Source organism: Paralichthys olivaceus, chromosome 12 (genome assembly GCF_024713975.1).
Source record: "Paralichthys olivaceus isolate ysfri-2021 chromosome 12, ASM2471397v2, whole genome shotgun sequence".
Classification (NCBI taxonomy): domain Eukaryota; kingdom Metazoa; phylum Chordata; class Actinopteri; order Pleuronectiformes; family Paralichthyidae; genus Paralichthys; species Paralichthys olivaceus.
Genome location: NC_091104.1, coordinates 14,861,949 through 14,882,283, shown reverse-complemented (window position 1 = coordinate 14,882,283; position 20,335 = coordinate 14,861,949). Strand labels below are relative to the sequence as shown.

At 42.6% G+C, this 20,335-nt stretch overlaps 2 protein-coding genes across 2 annotated transcripts in view; one reads left to right on the top strand and one right to left on the bottom strand.

Annotated features, from left to right (window-relative positions):
• Positions 1 to 12,582, top strand: part of itpk1b (inositol-tetrakisphosphate 1-kinase b) — a 28,677-nt gene extending 16,095 nt beyond the window's left edge. Inside the window, exons 5-11 of the mRNA XM_069536525.1 lie at positions 920 to 1,037; positions 6,913 to 7,011; positions 7,239 to 7,279; positions 7,584 to 7,749; positions 8,900 to 8,967; positions 9,058 to 9,220; positions 9,965 to 12,582. Of these exons, the coding sequence (XP_069392626.1) occupies positions 920 to 1,037; positions 6,913 to 7,011; positions 7,239 to 7,279; positions 7,584 to 7,749; positions 8,900 to 8,967; positions 9,058 to 9,220; positions 9,965 to 10,284 (975 nt within the window). The 3' untranslated portion in view covers positions 10,285 to 12,582. The remainder of the gene's footprint in view (positions 1 to 919; positions 1,038 to 6,912; positions 7,012 to 7,238; positions 7,280 to 7,583; positions 7,750 to 8,899; positions 8,968 to 9,057; positions 9,221 to 9,964) is intronic.
• Positions 12,583 to 12,829: 247 nt separating this feature from the next.
• plk4 (polo-like kinase 4 (Drosophila)) lies at positions 12,830 to 19,621 on the bottom strand. Its single transcript, XM_020084968.2, has 15 exons — positions 19,425 to 19,621; positions 18,397 to 18,492; positions 18,010 to 18,105; positions 17,451 to 17,565; positions 16,365 to 17,343; positions 16,194 to 16,285; positions 15,506 to 15,843; positions 15,304 to 15,408; positions 15,040 to 15,142; positions 14,808 to 14,957; positions 14,489 to 14,717; positions 14,310 to 14,412; positions 13,952 to 14,089; positions 13,751 to 13,857; positions 12,830 to 13,230 (listed from the first exon to the last, which is right to left on the bottom strand). The coding sequence occupies exons 1-15, from the start codon at positions 19,452 to 19,454 to the stop codon at positions 13,119 to 13,121; spliced, it is 2,793 nt and encodes a 930-aa protein (XP_019940527.2). The 5' UTR covers positions 19,455 to 19,621; the 3' UTR covers positions 12,830 to 13,118.
• Positions 19,622 to 20,335: the final 714 nt, after the last annotated feature.

Genomic DNA, 20,335 nt, shown 5'->3' with positions numbered 1-20,335 from the left:
AATAGGAAACCTCAGGCTGACCCAACAGCCAGCCATGCAGAGATGTAGTGATGTAACCTACACAGATCCTGTGGCATATATCTCTTGCTCACACACACACACACACAAATCTATCTTTGTGAGGACACTCGTTGATGAAGTGTGCTCCCTCGGCCCTGCCATTAACCTTAACCATCACTAAACACCAACCCAAACCTAACTCTGACCTAAACCTTAACACATAGTCTTTATCATATCACCCCAATTGTCCTCACTGTGTCAGGTCTATAACTTAAACTGGTCCTTTCAAAGATAGAAGTACAAGTACACCAATGCACACACCCATACAGAGTGAGGTACGATGACCCCTTCACCTCACTGTTTGTATGTGTAATTTGCTCACTTCACTATGTTTGTTTAACGTTCCTAAACCGTCCCTATATGTTTTTGTGTGTCATGTATCACAGCAGATGGTTTCACATGGTGTTCAGCCTCAATCTGTGGTTTGCCTATTCGCACACTTAGGAATATACAGTGTGTCCAGGAGTGCAACTAATGACTGTTTCTGTTACTGATTACTCTGTCAGTTTTATTTTTTTGATGAGCCGATTAATACGTCTGAAAAATGTCACAAAGGACCAGGGAAATGTGTTCTGATAATGTCAAACCTCTGTTAACACTTGACCCTTGATCGTGACTATTAATTTGTCTAATCTGATACAGTCAAAGATAAATTGAACACGCACTGGATTTAGTGCTGCAGAAGAGTTTTGATCATTGATCATCAATCAACAAGTATTTGCAGCTACTTGTGTCTTTAGGTTGGCTAATCATGACAGAACAAGTATTGGACAGAATTTTGTGCTGTTAATTTTTTTATATGATCATAAATACTGTTGAAAAAGTTACTTAAAGTGTTCATGAAATGTTTATGTTTCAGGACTATATTGATGCCCACCCTGAGACCATCGTTCTGGACCCCCTCCCAGCCATCCGAACTCTGCTGGACCGCTGCAAGTCCTACCAGCTGATTCACAGGATAGAGAGCTGTATGCAAGGTGAGACATTCAGAGGTGTGGTTCGGTCAGACAATGACTTTTATATATATATATATATATATATATATATATATATAAACTCGAGACCAAATCAATCATGGAACACTGACCAATGACCAGTACTGAGCGAAGTAAGACTAAACATCAGAAATGGAGGGAGCTATCGCATCATCCAATTATGTGTTCCCACTGTTCTGCTGAAGTTCTCCACAGAAGAGATGTTACATTGTTTTTTGTCAGTACAGTTGAGAAATAACCAGTTTCAACCTGTCCTTTATTGCATTGTCGTCATGTCACAAGCGTAGTAGTGCAAATGTATTTTTCAGGGCTTTTACTGTGAATAGAATCAGTACACAGTGTGTAATGGCTCAAATCAATTAGACAACATTAGTGGTTCTTTCTGTTCCTCTGCCAGTCTTCAGAATTATATAAAAGCGGTTGTCTCAAATAATAAATGGAAAAATAAAAACAATAACTCTTAATTCCAAGAAGATGGCCGTCCACCTTACTTAATGTGTCTAATGCTATTAAGAGCATGGAGTTGTGGTAACTGGAGGATCTCTGTCTTTCCTCCTCACTTCCAGACGGAACACATGGTTAAAATACGACCCTCTCAATTGAATTATGTTTCTCGATACTTCCGAGCCGATGTTTAATTCCTGCCGGCAGAGCGCCATGCTGATATCCTAATTCCTCCGCTTCTTTCATAATGACAAAAGGACCTCTCTGTCTCCTATTTCCACCTGTGTGAACCCACTATGAACTTGGCTCTGTGCATCTCTCATTGATGGATCAGTATTTGCCTTTAAGTCGATCCAGCAACACGTTCCCCTGTCGCTGAGCACATAAAACTAATCAACAGACAATGACTTTTTGGCCGAAGGCAGAGGGATGTAGTGATGACAGGAGCACATTCCCTACACACACACTGTAAACACACCTGTGACTCATCCACATTTCCTTTTCCCCCCTTACATGGCAGGGAACGTAAACCTTTTAAGTAATACTTCACAGAGCATCCGTGACTCTGCGAGGGGCTGCGGTCTGGTGTTAGAGCCACGGATCAGAGGCGTTCTGCGTGTCGACAGTGTCAGGGGTTTCTTAAAATAGAACGGCAAGAAGACGTCTTTTTATCCAAACAGACACGATGGCTGTTACGCAACAACGGGTATAAGCTGTGTTGCTCTGTCACTGTGTGTGTTTGGTTTGAAGAAGAGGGTGGCTCGTTTGCTGCATTTATTGGCAGCATAAGCTTTTTTTTTTTCCCCCTCCACTCTTCTCCCATTAATGCAAGTGCACTTAGCCCTGCATACCAAACCTCCCTGACAATTGTAGTCATTTAAGACACAAGCAGAGTGTAAGCCATTATAATCCTAGACCATACCAACACGATTATAGGAAAAACACCATGTGACCAAGGACAAATGTACTTTCTCCTGACAGCGAGTTCAAGAACTGGGTTATGGCGAGAGTAAAATTGAGAATGAAGTGTGGAAAGTCTACCTTGCTTTCTTAGGCACAGGCACTTCCTCCTTATCAGCGGCGAGCACGGAGTCCTGGAGCAGCTGCCAAGGCAACGCAGCACTAAAAGGCCACAGAGAGCCTGCCATGCCTCACAGTCTCCATGACTCAGAATAGTCCTCAATAGGAGGAAGCACTTGAGGTGTGCTTGTGTTTTCTCTGGAAAAGCCAGTGTTGTTTTATCACTCGAGTGCTGTCTCTGTGTCAACCGTCCTAGTCACAGCACATTTAGCCGTTCTGTACTGAATTGTTTAAATTAATATAAACTTGCAAAAAGAATTAGCTCACCTTATTGTATGTTTAATATAAAATAGCCAGACAAGGGCCACAGGAGCACTAATGGATCAGTGTCACTGAATCATATGCTGCTCTGTTGTCTGACTCGGTTTTGTGTTTACTATGCGAGCCAGAGCAAGGTAACTGTTTATATAACTTAGTGGAATCCACTGGTTCCTGTGTATACATGACTTTTGATATCTGACTGTTTTTGGAGACAGAAACAGTCGTCAAGTCAACTCTTCTATAAAAAGAGTCTCTGTGCCTTAAGCGGCGTCCTCAAGATAAAAGAATTCTTCCAAAAACATGCAGATTCCTCTGGATCAAACTGAAACTTCTTGCAGCATGAGCATATTAAGTAGGCTGTCTTGAGATCCCTGTGCTAATAATAATCCAAACCAATGGAGCAAGTGTCCTGTTTATGAAAGTGTTGAATATTATGTCATAAATGCACAAAGACAAATGTTATGAGACATTTTAGGAGCTAAACACTCTTCCAGGTCAATGTAGCCAAGAGGATTTTCCAGTTTAGGTAAGAGATTTCCTGCCTGTCAGCTACAACCGTACCTCAACACCGCCATTAGATGATGGATATCTCATGAAAGGAGCATCGGATTTACCTTGTGTGAGAAAAGAGTCAAATTTTTCCTTTCAAAATAATTGTAATTGGAGCGTAAGCCTCTTACTGTGCGATATTTAGTATCACTGCTCTCCGGGCAATGCTGTGTTTGGAGTTCAATTTGAAATATTAAATATTCTGCTGCTTTGCCTCGGAGGGACGCAGGGCCAGCGGCGCGAGAGGATGCTGGGGTTTCTAGGAAACAAGCTCTAAATAGCAACTGGAGAGTCAAGCCTTCCACCTAAACAGCAAAGTATTATACAAAGCTTCATGTAAGTCAGCGTTCTGTTGTGAACTGATCCGAATCTTAGGGCCTGTTAATGAATTTCCTCCTTTCTTTTCACCCTCAGGCACATCAGTCATCGCCTTTAAAAGTGGAGTTATTTATTTGCATGCATGATTATGATGTAACAGCATGGACAGATGAGGAAACACGGCAATGTTGCCATTAGATAAAAGAAGAGGAGAGAAAAACAGCAGTGTTACGGAATAATGACAATTAAAAAGGATCTCATCGTGGAGTCCCTAAACATCGTCCTCGGCACCGCTGGGTCTGCTGCGAGCACGCAGTGTTTAGACAGAGCTAGAGATTGATCCTCCTCACCCTCCCCTCCACCCGCTTATCCGCGAGGCATCAACTACAGCAAAGCATGCACACTATTACAAACTTGGCCACACGTCCTTATCCACCATTCCTTCCCTCTTTATTATAAATCCTTAACTTGGAGCTCAAAATATTTTCCGTCTGACAAGGTTTAGGTCTTTTGAGGGCTTTTGTTTGACAAAACGTAACACCATCAGTCTTTGGGAACTCAGTGATGTAATGGGGATATTTATCCTGCCAGACTGTTTTCTGAAAGACATTATGCTGCTATTCCCGTCCTGTTAAAATAACATCGGCATGACAAACATGGTTGCAGCAGAGATGACTGATGGGTAACCCTCCAGGCTTCCCGCTCCAGAAACTGACTGGTGGCAGAGCCAACACTGGAACAGACCCAACTGTACAGTCAAAGGTTACAGAGCACACGTAACTGTCACGCAAATAATAGAAACATCTGAACCATGCAAGATCTGTTTCGGCTTGCCTTGGTGATGCAGATTAATTCTTCTTAGTAAAATCAAGTGTTCCTATTAGGAAATTAGTTTTGTTCTTAGTGGTCAAAGCACATGTTCAGCTGCACTGGAGCACTTCTGCATCATGAGGCGAGGTCGTGTTTTTTTTCAAGACAACATCACGATGTGGAAAGTTAAAGGATTATTCAAAGTTATTATGTCTAAGGTCTTATTTTCATAGTCAAAGTCATTGCTGAGTTATGAAAACATTGAGACACTGTGACATAAAGTCAGACTGTTTATAAATATAGTAAACAGGATGAGCCAGATTATCTTTACTAGGAAGAGTGAAAGGGATAACAGAAAAAAAGCTGATGTACAGTTTGATAAGATAAGACAGAGACAAAGTGCATTCGAATATATTGCACATATGATTTAAACATACACAGTTTATAAAATGAAAAGTATAAATATATATTTATCAGTGAGGTACAAATGAAAGAGTTGGATAATAGTTAATGTTATAGACAATATAGATTCTCCCTCAGGTAAGTATGGCACACAGTGACTATTATTTAAAAGCAGTATGTTCATTGGAAATCCTCTTTGTTCTGTTGGACATGTTCTTTATTACATTTTGCCAGGTAATTCTCTCAATTTAATACATAATTTATTATTATTATGAAAAATATTGTAAAATACTCATTGTAGTTTCCAAAGAAATACAAAAGCTATTCAAATTGTTCTCCTACATTCGTAAGGTTGAACCTTTGCCGCTATAAATAAAATAGTGTATGTGTAATACTATGCTAGTATTATAGACCAATATTGGTATAATATTATAACTGCATCAATAAGCTGGAGTTATCCTTCAGTGATGCATCTTTCATAACAGATACAGCCTGTTTTTGCAGATTTTCCTGGTACATACCTGGTTTTCAATAATTGTGTGTGTATGCACTGTATCTGTGTGTTGTGGGAGCTGTAAAAGTCTGTGGGGCCCCATGCACAGTTCAGCACTGTAGTTAATGTAGGCAAATGAGATTCTCCTGACCTCAGCACTAGCGGGAGCAGAGAGCGCCATCACTGCTGAGGCCCACAGCACACAAAGGCCGGCATGTTTCTATTGTGTTTTTGTCATTAGTAATTTGCCAGCTCTCGGTTTAGCCCCCACACTGACTTCCTGTGGTGATATCTCCAACCAGCTCCCTTATCACCCCCGCATACTATTGTAGAGGGGAAATTACAGAAGGCACCACATTAATAAAGACGTGTCCCGAGCCCTGATATGGTAAAGTCTGACGGAGCTGCAGGATGTTTGTTATTTTTCAATCTTATCGGAACTGAGCGACCTGCCGCTACAGGAAGTGACATAAAAACACATCATAGTCAAACATGATGTAAACGAACATGATGTGGTGGAGGTAGGTGAGAGAGAGAGAGGCTGTCTGTTCATCCTGATTTAAGTTGTTTAATTAAGGTTTGACCCACTCTGTGCAGTTGTTTTTCCGGTTTTGTTTGCTGCCAAGTGTGTTCAGTCACACCTGTCAGGCATGTAGCTGACTAATGCCCTGCTGGTTTGACTTGTCCTCATGACAATGTGTCATCCTGTATTTCAGCATTTTTCTCTGTGTGTTTTGGGCTTGTGTGTTGTCTGGGAGGAGCAGACAGGCCTGGCAGCTTTCCTCTTTGTTGATTTGAGCAGGTCATTTTTCCTCAGAGCCCCGATGGCCTCTGTTGTGTTTGTTGCCTAAACGTACGTGTGTGTGTGTGTGTGTGTGTGTGTGTGTGTGTGTGTGTGTGTGTGTGTGTGTGTGTGTGTGTGTGTGTGTGTGTGTGTGTGTGTGTGTGTGTGTGTGTGTGTGTGTGTGTGTGTGTGTGTGTGTGTGTGTGTTGGAAGAGTTGATCAACAGATAATTGATGGACTGAATAAAACGAGTAGTCACAATAGACTCTGGATGTTTTTGAACCTCCTTTTAGGAGGTTATGTTTTCAACTAAATGTTTTTATATTAGTCACCAGCGTTACACAAAAACTACTGGACGCAGTACCATGAAACTTGGTGGAAGGATGCGGTATGAGTAGGGGAAGAACCCATTCAATTCTGGTGCCGGACAAAGGGACGTTTTTGGACTTTTTCAACAATTTGCAAAAGAAAAATTAATGAATTTCAATGGGAAAATATTTGGTGTTTTGAGGAAACTGATATCTATGAGCGAATGAAATTTGTTGCAGCTTGATTGAATTTAAGGGGACTGTTGGGTGGTGTAATAAGTGCAGCCCTAGTGTAATGTATTCCACACTTAAACATGACTGCTTCTACTTCACTTTCTTTTTGGAGCTTCATTCTCCATCTCTTAACTTATCAATCCTCCTTTTGTTCTTTACTTCCCTTTTTATTAGATAAGAGGATTTGCTCTCCTCCATTCATGGTCCTGAACTCTGAGTGCAGCCCAGATGTGCTGGAGCAGATCAGGAGACAAGGACTCACATTCCCCTTCAGTGAGTATAACTACCTCATATTATAGATACTGAGGAGTCCTTACAAACTGTTAAGACTCGTATTGTGATCTTAAATGCTAATAATACAGATACTACAGAATTATTGATACCACTTTTAACACAAGGCCTTAGTGTCATTACCCTTCCATTACTGTTTTGTCTTGCTTCAAGTTAGTTTACCTTGTTAAGTCTCTCTTTGTCTCTCCTCGCCTTCATTCCCTCCTCAGTTTGCAAAACACGGGTGGCTCATGGCACCAACTCCCACGAGGTAAGAGGCCACAGGGCTTACAGGTCATTCACACCCTCCACAGTTTGCTTTGTGTAAGCAGTAACACTCCTGTCCTGTCACAAGATCATCATTTAGCTCCAGTTCAAACAACGCACATCAGATAAAAGTTCTGTACCTCATGTATTTCAGCTGAAATCAATACGCTTGTCAGGCTGGACAAACACTCTGCATTCCTCCATATTCACAGCATTGAATTTAGTTAGATTTTAACCAGACTTGTGTGTCAGTGGTGTTTTTTTTTTTTTTTTAATATATCATTCACCGTGTGTCCTCCTGTACATAGATGGCCATTATCTTCAGTGAAGAGGACCTGAAGGACGTGAAGCCTCCGTGTGTGATCCAGAGCTTCATCAACCACAACGCAGTGCTCTACAAGGTGTTTGTGGTGGGCGACTCCTACTCCGTGGTGGAGAGACCTTCGCTGAAGAACTTCCCTGCTGGTCCAGCAGGTGAGGAGACAGGACACAGAGTGGCAGAAGAAGAGACGGGTAGGGAAGTCCAAGGACCGCCAACAGCCGCGCAGGCCCGACTGCACAAGTTGCACAGCCTCGTCAAATTACCCAATAAAAGATCTAATAAAAGGCTTTATAGTCCCTGTGATTGGACTTCTTCGCCCTTTTACGGGGTGCAGCAGAGTGCAATTAATGTTTGCCCTATTCGTTCCTGCTGTAGAAAATATACACGCTGCGTTTTTCTTCATACACGTCATGACCCTTACCCGTAATGTGACTTTGAGTACAGGGTTGTCCCTGACACAGATGACTGTGTATGATAAAAGCAGAGGCCCTCATGCAAACTAGTTTCACCATCAGTGCAGTCGTCTACTTTGTCTAGAGAACAGTTGCTTTCGTTGTGGAATGCTGAGTGGCACGGCAGAAAAGCTCGGCTCTCGTCCAACACATAGCAACATACCTCAGCCACACATCTGCAGAGTTCAGATCATTGTGCTCTGCAGTCTTGAGCTGTACATTGTGTCTTGTATGTGGAAAGTGGATGGACGAGTGGGGTGTGGCAAAAAGAGATGCAGCGGCACTTGGTTGGAAAGAATTTGACAATAAAGGTGTGAGAGCATTAACTGGTGTTTTGTTAATACATTCTAGGAATGAAAGACTCCATCTGCCTCACCCTTCATTACTACGAGCCGAGGGGCGTATTTATTTGAACAGTGATGGGATTTACTTGTTCCCTCCGTTCCCCCACCCGTCATCCGCCCCCATAACGTTCTCTAATGTTAATCATTACAGTGATAACAAAGAAAAAAGGTGCCATAAATTAAGCAATCCATCCTGTTACATTTATCACTGCTTCAAAGAAACCCCCACCCCCCGTCTGACGCCAACAGCTAACATGTTGTTCTGAGGTGATAGAATTATGACTGAAAGGTTTAAAGGTCCAGAGGCTTCACCCCAGGTTGCTTCAAGTTTCAGTCTCTTTACACTCTGTGTCAAAATCAGTAAATCAAGACGTTAATTCAGGCCTGATCGCTATGTAACCTACTCAGCTTTGCTGCCACCTAGTGCCTCAGATGGGAAATATCACATGCATGTGAAGTTGCTGTAAATTTCTGCTTAACTTTTTTTCCGTCTCTTTCGGTTTCAGACAGGAAAGCCATTTTCTTCAACAGCCACAATGTTTCCAAGCCAGAGTCGTCCTCAGACTTGAACTCAGTACGTCTAAAAAATATCACTGACTGTAACCCGACGTAATTTAAAAATGATTTTTAACCGATATGATTAAATATTGTTCCCTTTTCTCAGAGAGAGAATGTTGAGGGAGTGTCTCAGCCACCCAGTGATGATGTCATCAGAGAGCTATCCAGGTCCTTGCGGGAGGCACTGGGCGTGTCCCTATTCGGCATCGACGTCATCATCAACAACCAGACAGGCCAACACGCCGTCATTGACATCAATGCATTCCCTGGTATGTGCAGCCTCTCTTCCACAGAGCCGGTTTGTATTCGGTGAAGTCAACTTGTTCATGTTATCGGCACATTAAGGAGAACGTGAGCTCCAGTTCTGTGGTGACCAGGTTCTCACGTGTCGCTCGCAGCGTTGCTGTCTGAGGTGGCAGTGATGTCATTTTCTGTGTGCAGCCAGTTGTGTTGAAATAAATCCATCTCCTTTGTGATCCTGACCCATTTACTGCATCAGCTCTAAATGTGCCTCAGGTTTGTGTTAACATCAAAGACTGTAAATAAAGAGTCTCTCCGCTCCAGGAATAAAGCAAAAATATCCCAGATACAAACGCTGCTATTTTGCTGTGATGAATCTCTGGAGTCAACGTCTGCACAGTTGCAATTAGGGGATGGAGGGTTGAGGTCTTCTGGTTCAATAGGGTGAATACACGAGTCAAGTCTGTTTGTCAGGGTTTGGATTACATTTTTGAAATGATCAGGTTCAGGTGGAGTTCAGTCACATTGGCTGAGCTAGTTTAATTCTTTTAGTTTTTACGCTGCATGTACCTGTAATCAGGGAATTAATTCAAACTTCTTGGGTTAGTGGGTTAATGAGCACTACAACAAACACCAGTGTGATAGGATCGTCCTAAAATGGCAGATAGTAAAATGTATGTAAACACGTTCTTTTACTTTTAGTTTGGGCCATGTTCCATCCTCACCTGTAGGGGGCAGGATTTATAATATGTTTGTGATGTATATGTTTCCAGGTTATGAGGGCGTCCCAGAGTTTTTCAGTCACCTCCTGAACCACATCAGCAGCGTGCTCCAGAGCCACAACCCTGACTTCACCCCCGCCAGCGAGCAGCCCAAAGGCCTGCCAGTGAGCACCACGGTACCCAGCGCTGTCCCGCCCGCCCCGGGCTGCTGCAGCATGCTGGGTAAAGACGCCGGCGGAAGCCCCTGGATCGTGGAGGGCGACGGGGGCCTGAAGGGCCCGCGTCAGAGACTGGGCTGCAACTCGGCTATGTCCCCCAACTTCCAGCAGCACTGTGTCTCCACGATAGCTACCAAGGCTTCCTCTCAGTGACTGATCCCCCAGCCCCCCGCTCCGTTTGACCCCTGAACAAAAAAAAACAAAAACGGATGACAATGGTGACAATAATAATGAATAATAATCATAATAATTATGATGTTAATGATGATAATATATCTAATCAAACAAACCTTTTCCTATATAGTGATTGAAAACGATGGTGATTGGCTGTAAACCTTTTTTCTCTCTGCCTTTTTGTATTTTGCGTTTTGTCTAATGAGACTTAACAGTACTGTAATGTGAACTTTTGGGAACTTTTCCGCCTAATCGCTGATTTTATGTTCTCTCTTGTGTGAGTTCTCTGTAACGAAAGGGTCCAGATGAGGTAGCTAATGGGAAAATGGCCGATTCAGGATGTGCCACTAAATGTGCAATGTATGACCCCTCGTATCTCACGTGCACACAGGTACGCTTACACTGCGACAGACCGTGCCAGTGATGTGTGTTTGTATTCTGGTCAATACCACTGACTCGTCTGCACAGAGTGGGGGTGAGGAGAGGTGACTGGGCATTTGAACACTACAGATCCCGGGCTGCTGCTATGTGACTGTGGCCAAGCGACGTCAGAGGACACGATGAGTGTGAATATGAATGACAAGGCAGTTTGGGGTTTTGTTAGACATTAACAAACAGGTAAGCTGTTTCCTTTCATAGTGCCATCAAATTTAATTCAAGTGTTAAAACACGCTTTCAGAAAAACATCATTCAAAGGTTGAAAAAGACAAAAACGGAGTCTTCGTGACTGCCTGACCAAGTTCTGTTGTCTTTTCTTAAAGATGGTTTATGGCTCATTGAGTTTTACTGTACGTCAGGTCGCACGTTAGTCGCTCCTGTGCTGAAAGACGAGGATCACATTCCTTTTTTGTTGTGTTTTGTGGATACTTTCAGAGAATTCCGTGATTTCTTCCAAATTCCAGAGGGATCTTGTGAGATTTCTCACATCGCTTCATGGTTTTGTCGTCTCCCTATCTAGACTGTCCACGTGTCGTCAGTGCTTTAACCTGTAAACTGAGTAAAACTGCTCACCTGAGGCTCACTGGACCTATCAACAGACCTGCTGTCCAACCAGTTCCTCCAGTAGTTTAACGTGTTTAAATCGGGTCTTATCATTCTGAAGAGGAATTTCTTCAGCTGTATTGTCTCAGTTTTCATCACGCTCGAACCGCTCTTATTACAAAATGCAGTCCTCCCTCAGTTCAATTGGTTCATCTGCTTCAAGCGTTCTACTCCGACGTGTCTTCTGGTCCAGCTGCTGTACTTGTGTCGCATATTAAAACTCATTAGGAGGGGGAAGTGGTGGGAGGAGGTCCAGCTCTTGTTCCCAGTGTTCACTGTGAGATTTTTTTACTTCAATTTTGTTAATATCTTTGTCCTTACATCTACTAAGAGCAACTTTATTTTATTGAGATTTTATGGGGAAAAAAATGTTTTATATAAATTAAATGAAAGCATGTGATGTTTTTGAACAAACAGTGGACATTTACTTGGATAGTAAAATGCTGGCTCTGGTTGTCATGAAGGGACGGAGGGGCTCGTGGTTGCTGGCGTTGTGTCCCTCTAGCATCTAGTGGGAACAACCATCAACCCTTCAGTGCTGATGCAGATCACTGCGTCCCCCTGAGCCCACTTCTTCTTCTTCTCTTGTCCCAGAGAGCTCGTCCTCGCTGATTTTCTTCCCGCTCCCATCGGTATCCGAGACCTCTCACTCGAGATTGTAAATTAAGTGTCACTGCAGCCATCTCACCAGCACCTCTCTGGGACAACAGAATACTCGTGACCTTCTGGAGATTGTTTAGGCATCATCTCGTGAGATTACACGTTTAGGATCTGGTTTTAATCTCCCACAGGGTGAGTGTGGATGTTGAGGTATTGTAACAGGTTCAGGGGAAAGTTTTGCATCTGCTCCCCCGTCATCTAGGTGTTTCCTCACCTACAAGGGGCAAAGTTGAGGATGCGTTCCTGTTCAGATCGGAAAGGCTGATTATCTGTACTCCACTATACTGTCCTATCTTGTGTTCCTAAATGTGCTTCTAAATGGGAAATAAATCGTAGTAATGGTTAATCCGAACCTTGATTATTTCCACAACACAGACGTGGCATCCTTCTCCCGATTTCCACCTGAATGTTTACTTCTTGGGTGTCTTGTACAGTACGTGTATATATGCCTAGGCTTACATCCGTACAGTATGTTGTTTTGTATCAGTTCTGTAATTGAGAGGAATCCACAATTTTGTGACCTTTTTTTAATTAAATGGCCAAAACAACAGGGCAAAATAAACATATGAAACCTCATATCTTGCTGTTTTCTTCAGCTCTGTTCTCTTAATAACTCGTGAGGAAAAAGTGCCCAGCGTTATTTCTTTGAGTTAAATAACATTTCAGTGATGTTTTCAATTTATATCAAGTTGCTTCGGTTCTTATTTATAAATTGTATAAATTCTGTATTATTGAAACCATAATGTAGCTCTTAATACTTTAATTTCTTTCTTCAAACATTCCTTCATTCAGTGCAAAGAGAAAACTGCTGCCATTCTCCACACAGCCTCCAGATGTTTATTGCTTCAGCATTTCGGGAATCTAACATTTCATAGAATTGGACACACTAAGAAAAAGACAGACACATATACACTTTTACAAGTAGGCCAATTGACTCCATACAAAATTATTCAAATAAAAATATATCTTTTCATAATCTCAGTCCTCTGTACAAGTAAAAAAACAGATATATTTACAGGAACACCAAACAAATGACAGTAAAGTGGTTTCTAATGCTTCTTTCAGTTCAGGCCTCTGAGCTGCTGGAATGTTTTTTTTTTAATCACCAAATGTTACTGAGGGTGAAGGTGAAGTGCAGTTGGGTTCGCCAACAGTCCGAGGATGGTGGAGAGACAGTGAAGCTTCTCCTTGACGTGCTCGGGCAACTTTTCGTTCTCTTTATACCTGTGGAGATGGCAGACATGTCTCAGAACATTGTTGTTTGCATGATCCTGCTCAAATCGATCAAAAATAAAAACTAGAATTGATAGAATTGAAATGATTTTGCAGCAGAAAGCTGAGGCTGGTTTCAATATGTACAAATGTCTTAGCTCAGGTGGCTAAATGGAAAAAACTTAGTGTTAAGAAATATCTTGTTCACGTTTCATATTTAGAAATCTTTTGGATCAGTGTTTTGTGTAATTAATCAGCTAATTGACCAAAATACGTGTTTGTTTTTTAACACAATTAATTTATTACTGTTTATTGATGTACACAACCTTTAAACTCAGGCTGTGTGAGGAGAAATAAAACATTTGAAGATCCTACTAGAAATTTCAATGACGGGACTGGTGGACCATTCACAGGGTTAAATACTTGTTATAGCTCCAGCACGTGTCACAGTTTAGGAAGGTTCCTGTAACATTACTCATTATTACTTGATCAGCTGAATCCAAGCTGATAAACACACAAGCATGTTTCATACCTGGTGATCTTCCCCTCTGGAGACGTGTAGGTGATGCAGGACACTCCAGCCTGAACCACCAGCTGAGAGCCGTCATTAAACTGAACCCACACTTCTCCACTCGTCAGCTGCAGAGACAAAAACCAAGAGACCCGCTCTCTAAATCACAAAGATTTTATTTGCAGATCATTTTAATATTGGGTTAATTTATTGACTTATTACCTGAGATGCCCATCCAACATTTGGCACAAATATTGACTTCACCACTTTTCCTGTGCTTTGCACCAGGTCCTGTCGCACAGGGGAGCTTTTCTTACTCACACTGGCTGTGGTGAAATCTGACCCATTGTACGACATCATCTGAAAATAGAATTAAAAACAAATGAAGACAAATCTCAGTGTGACTGTTAAAGCCCGAACGATGTGGGATTTTTGGGGGCCAAAGCTGAAATCAATATTAAGGGATTAATTTCCTATGCCAATATATGGCATTAAACATTTTGGCAATGATTCTTAAGATGTTTCTGTTAATGTTATGTTAATATGTTCATACATCCCAGTGTGAGGTTGTTACACTCACTGAAGGAGTTATCTGTGGAGGTTGAGGAGGTGAGGCTGAATCGAGAGGCACCGTGTGGGGGTGCAGGGTCGACAAGCACGGGGAGTCTGGGTTTGCAGGTCTCCTACGAGGAACAATTACACAAGATGAGGAAAACTGGAAAAAAATGGAGTGTACAAGTGACAGAATCCTCCTCTCACCTGCCGATGGTTATGGGGAAGAAAGGGATGTTCTTGGTGCTGCGCTGCTCCTCCACTGTGATGGCGGCCTCTAGTGACAGACACATGCTGTGGCCCTCATCCGACAGCTCCACGTAGAGCCTGCTCTCTGGGCTCAGGCCACTCAGACCCACCTCCCCCTTCACTGTGTACGACTTCCCACTCTTCTCCACAACTCGCACCAGCTCTGACGTCTTGTGGGTCTTTGCTCCTGCAAGCAACATGTTTATGAAGCGTTATTCATTAGCTCGGTGCGTCTTCTCCCCCGTCAGATCACGTTTAAACACACAGATTAACTCACCATCATAAAAGCAAACCTCCAGGTCTGCGTTGGGAGTGTTCTCCATCAGCATGACCTTAGCGTACTTGGTGTAAAGTGTCACTTTAGGAGTCTTGGATTTCACAAGCTGCACAAACTTGGAGGCGTATTGGTATTTCTTCCAGTATTTTTCTGAGAAAAAAGGATTTCCATAACGATATTAATTCTGTTTTGACATTAGTTGTTATCTACTGTGAAGTGTCCATTTGAGTACCTGGAAGATCGTCATAGCTACAAATGAGAATGTCTTCTGGAGGAGCGGGGGGGCAGTCGAGCACAGGAAAACCCTTTCCATTGTTAGGCTGGTATATTGTCACCTACATGACACAAAAAATGATAATGAGGCACCAACTAAAAGAAGAATTATTATCATGATAGATTATTTTATACCAAAACTCGAATGTGATGATATCTACCCCCCAACAGAAGATCAACAATGAGTCACAGTAATATTCAGAGTGCCACATTGTGAGCTCACCATTGAGCCATCGCAGGAAATCCGAAGGACTTCTTTCACTCTCTCTTGACCACTGTGGTTTTTTAACAACTCCATACACACTTCACCTGTGTCCAAGATGCTCACCTGTATGAAAGACAAGAAAACATCATTTTGAATTTAACAAATAACTGCTCACAGTGAATATTCACAGATATGTTTAAAAACATGAGTAATATCTTACAACAGCATTTTTTGTCTTCTGTCTGATAGGCTTCAGTCTGGCTGCACACAGAGGCAGGATTACGTCTCTCAGCGTTTTCTTCTTCTTGTCTGTGCTGGGTTTGGCTGAAGGAAGTTTCGACTCTCTGCCCTGAAGAGGCTGGAACTCTGCTCCAGGTATATTCTCTCTGTAAGACTCAGGGTTGGAGGAAAGCTGGTGGTGCAGATGGTTCTGGCTGTGGTGTGGATTCACACCTCGGCCCATGGGCTTATCTGACCAGGAGTTGTGAACCCCTAAAGGCCCTCTGCTGCTGCTGCTGCTACTGTGTGTGCTACTGTCTGCTGGCCTCTGTCCAGAGCCTGAGATGAGACAATATTTGTTAAGACTTGCTCAAGCTGGTGGATTTTATCGTTTTTAGAGAGTTTAATGGTTCATTAATCGTTTTAAACCCCTTCAGGTTCAAAGGGTGACTGGAAAAGTCTCTGTGCTTTCAGATTACATCCACTAGCAGCTAAGGATAATTTCATTTATAGACATTTGTTAGCTCCACCAACGAGGTCCAGGAATTTATTTCCCACTTCCTAAACCTTCAAGTTACTAAAAGTTCTGAACTGAAATTAACTCAATCATAAGGCAGAAGAAATAAATCTGAAATCTATCACATATTCCCTGGTGATCAAAAAGTTTTTAAAAAAACACTCTAATTTACCGTCATTATTGAGCCAGTTGGTGACTCCCTCCATGTCCTGAAATTGAAGACTTGGTGGATGTGCCGTCTGTGTCGATAACGAATACCCAGAACTGAAAACCAGTAAAGTGAAATCTGTTAGTCATGTTGAATGTGAAAAATGATTAGAAGATGATTGGAGAGAAGTCTTACTTTGCTGATTGTTTGACAGGAGGAGATGGGAGTCTTCCATGTTCTGAAAATGGGTGTTGGGTGGAGGGCAGGGAGAAGACTGGTCTTCTAACAGCAGTCAGGGTGTCCTCTGAGTGGCATCTCTCCAGCTCGTGACTCGACCCCTGTCCTGACGAACAAGAGCCAGAGCGATCTGAGGAATGAGCCCTCCTCAGGTATCGAGAATGAGGCTGTCCGCCCTCTCCAGCGGGGAAGGCCCTGCTCCTGCCCTCTCTATGAAATCTGTCTGCCGGGTGCTGCACTTGCCACTGGTCTCCGTCTTCAAAACAGGCACTGACGGGTTGACGTGGAAGGCTTGGAATGGGCATCATGCGATTAGGCAGGGCAGGGCCAATCATGTGCCTGGTTCTCCTCTGGAGGCGACTGCTGCTGCTGGCTGAGGTGGAGGAGGTGCAAGCTGTGGAGATGGTGGCGATACCGCTGTCCATGGATCCTTCATCCCCCAGCACCAGCTCCTTGGTCCTGACCAGCAGGCTGCGGGTCATGAACGGGTGGTCAAGCACTGCAGAGAGGCTGGGCCGCTGGGAGGGGTCCCTCTGGAGCAGCTGATGGATCAGATCCTGAGCCTCTAGAGAAATATGATTTGGCATCTCATATTCACCGAGAACCACTTTGGACAAGGTGTGTTTGACTGTGTCTGTGTCAAATGGAGGGCGCCCCATCAGGAAGGCATAGAACATGCACCCCAGTGACCAGACATCGGATTCCAAACCATGAGCGCTGTGAGTAGCCACCTCTGGGGAGATGTAGTTGGGTGTTCCACACATGGTGAAGTGCTTCTCATTTGGGAGTTTGAGCTGAGTGGCCAGACCAAAGTCTGCTATCTTAATGTTCATGTTGCTGGACAGCAGAAGGTTGGACAAGGTCAGATCTCGATGTAAGATGCCGTGAGTATGTAAATACAGCATTCCTTTCACTATTTGATGCATGAAATGTCTCGCTGTGGAACAGAAACAAATATTTAGAGACAGGCAGCACACTAAATAGAGAGCATTTACTGCAACTTAATTCATTATTAATCTTTAAAGTTAAGTTATTCTGCCTGACCTTCATCCTCAGAGAAAGGCATCTTCCGCTCTTTAAGGTACCGAGTCAACTCTCCATTGTGGCACATCTCCAACACCAAGTACACATAGTTGCTGTCCTCAAAGTAGTTGTATAGCTAAAATACAATATATGATATAAATAACACTGCATTTGTTAACATGTCAAAATGAGAAGACAAAAAAATAAAACATTTGACAGGATTTCAGTCTGAAATATTGAAATGATGTGGTCCAGAAAAAATGTGGGAAAAATGAAAATTCACAGCAGTATCTAAACAATGGTTAATAGTTAAGGCTGTAATGATAACCAGCCCGAAGGTGACATTGGGAGAGTGACAATAACACTGAACACAATAAATAACCATGGCAACAACCAGACAAAGCCAATACCCAGACTAAAACACAGATGACTTACTGTACAATGTACATTTACAGGTTTGAATTACTTTGCCTTTAACTTATGCAAGTTTTAAAAAGAGGAAAATCTTAGAATTGATGTCACAAAAAATATATACAAGCGTGATTATGATCCACTGTAACATGAGCTTTGCAAACGTTACCTCGAGTATTGAAGGGTGTTTCAATCGGCAGTGAATTTCCACCTCGTTTGTCACACGCTGGACCATGCTAGCTTTCTGCATCGCTTTTTTGTCAATCTACAGATGGGAGCAACAGACACATAATTACACACCTGCCACCCACAGGATCAACATATAATATGGTACCATGGGGGTTAGTTCAGTTGGCTGATCGTCAATCTGTTGCACATAAAGACATTGAACTCTTCAGACCTCATTAAAGAGGAGGTGAGGGACCAGAAGGATCCCATGGGAGGCAATTAAAGGTCTAAAATTCTAACAGTTCCAGTTCACACTTCAACTTACAGGAGCGGCTATAATTACCTCCTATCACTAACAAAGATGTAAATGGTGGGGAAGGATTCTTACCGTTTTGATGGCAACCTCCATACCCGTTTTTACCGATTTTGCCCGATACACACATGCAAAGGAGCCTTTCCCGAGGAGGGTGAGGACCTTAAAATCCTAAACAAAAAGAGAGGAATAAACATTAAGATTTACAAATGATCAATTGTAAAGTTTAGGTTAGAAATCAACTCTGTGTAGTTCCCAGTACAGGCAAGATTTTTTTTATTTTTTTTTTAAATCAAGATACCTCGATCCTGAGCTCCTGAGCATAAGACACACTTTGCTCTTCGTCCCTGCTGGTTTGCATGTCACCAGAAAGGTTTTGAAAGTAATAGTGAATGACTTGATCAAACATCGTCCCTCTCGCCTGCGACATGCTGGGTGTACAGGAGAGTAGCAGATATAAGCAGACAGTCCGGGGACCCCCAACGAGCTGGCATCGGAGAAATCCTCCCACAACAAACGTTAACTGTCAGACAAAGCCACAACACCTGACGCTGTCATATGGCCCAACCACAACCTTCAATTATCGCGGCTGTCCTCCCGCTCACCGGGGCCACTTGTAGCCGTTTCCAGGCTGCATCCCCAAACGATGCTCTGAGGAGGAGGAGGACTGTTTGTCCCTAGAGAGCAGCCTGGGGTCAGGGTGACACACCCAGACACCACCGAGGCTGCCGAGAACACTACCAACAATAACACTAGTAATGACAACAACAACCACACCAGCTAATGTTGAATCTAAGCAACCACTGTTCACAGGAAACACCAGCAGCGAAACACCATCAAACGTTCGTTACTACAATACTAACGTTGTTCAACAATTCAATCGCCTTAGCATCACTTTAGCGAATAGTTAAAAGTTCAATACATTCAACTTTAATGTATTAAACTTTTACCGTTATTAAGTAGCAGCAAACACAAATTAACTACGGACTAGCGAGCCATTTAAACCCTTAGCATACGCTGCAAACGTACATTTAACTCGAGCTAGCACCCCCAGCTAGCTACGCTTGTCTGCAGTTAGCTCGTTAGCCAAACAAAGAACTCACCTCGATCTTATCTCCGATAGAAACACTCATGACGCCTGTTTATCGCCTCGCCGCTTCATGCGGGGTTTGTGTTAAGTTCCTCGGTGCGTGCAGCTCATGGACGGCCGGTGCAGGAGTCCTCAGGGGGCACATAGACGCAGTTCCCCCGTTCCCCTCCAAAACTTTGCCACTTCTTCCATTTTGAATATATCCGCCCGTTACTGCCGTGCTTACGTCACAGGGGCTACGTCGCACGACAACAACCAGATGGTGCCACGCCCCCTTCAAAGGCTCCACACGTGGACGAGGTAATCTCCACTGAGTTATCGATAAAGACTGTTTCATACATGTTTTCTCAGTTCAGTTTCGCTTTTCTCTCTGTATCTGTAGAATCTTATAATACATGCAGTCAGGTCTGTGCTTTCAGGGTCACAGTCTGAAGTCTAAACATGTAAACATAGATCTCAGAGAATGAGAGCACAGCCTGTCTCACTCACAGTCTTCAACATTAAGACAATAACATATGAAATAAATACTGAGATCAGTACATTTAGATAAGCTTGTTATATATCCATGACATGATGATTAAATGGTCTTGGTCTTATTGAATTATTGATAATGCATGAGAATAATGATACTCATTACAAACTAAAAGTTACTTCTGTTGATAGTTTTAACAAACAACTCAAGATCTATTTCTATGATCTTTGTTTCATTTAATTGTATCCTTTTTTTAACATTGTTTTTTTTAACTTCTTAACATTGTTTTTTTTAACTTTATACCTTTTGCTAGTTTTATGCTTTTATCTTAAGTCTTTGTTTCATTGCTAACATGCTCTTACTGATCTATCTTATTTCATGTCATTTATTGTAAAGCATTTTGAGCTGCATTTTATGTAAGAAAAGTGCTGCATAGATTAAATGTATTATTA

Excerpts from the sequence above, each read along its gene's own strand:
- plk4 (XM_020084968.2), bottom strand. The coding sequence starts at position 19,454 with ATGAGTGTTTCTATCGGAGATAAGATCGAG. Across the intron at positions 17,344-17,450 it reads GCCTTTCTCTGAGGATGAAG|CGAGACATTTCATGCATCAA; the intron begins GTCAGGCAGAAT and ends TCTGTTCCACAG. Across the intron at positions 14,718-14,807 it reads GGAGGTTTGCTTTTATGATG|GAGCAAAGACCCACAAGACG; the intron begins GTGAGTTAATCT and ends TGTTGCTTGCAG.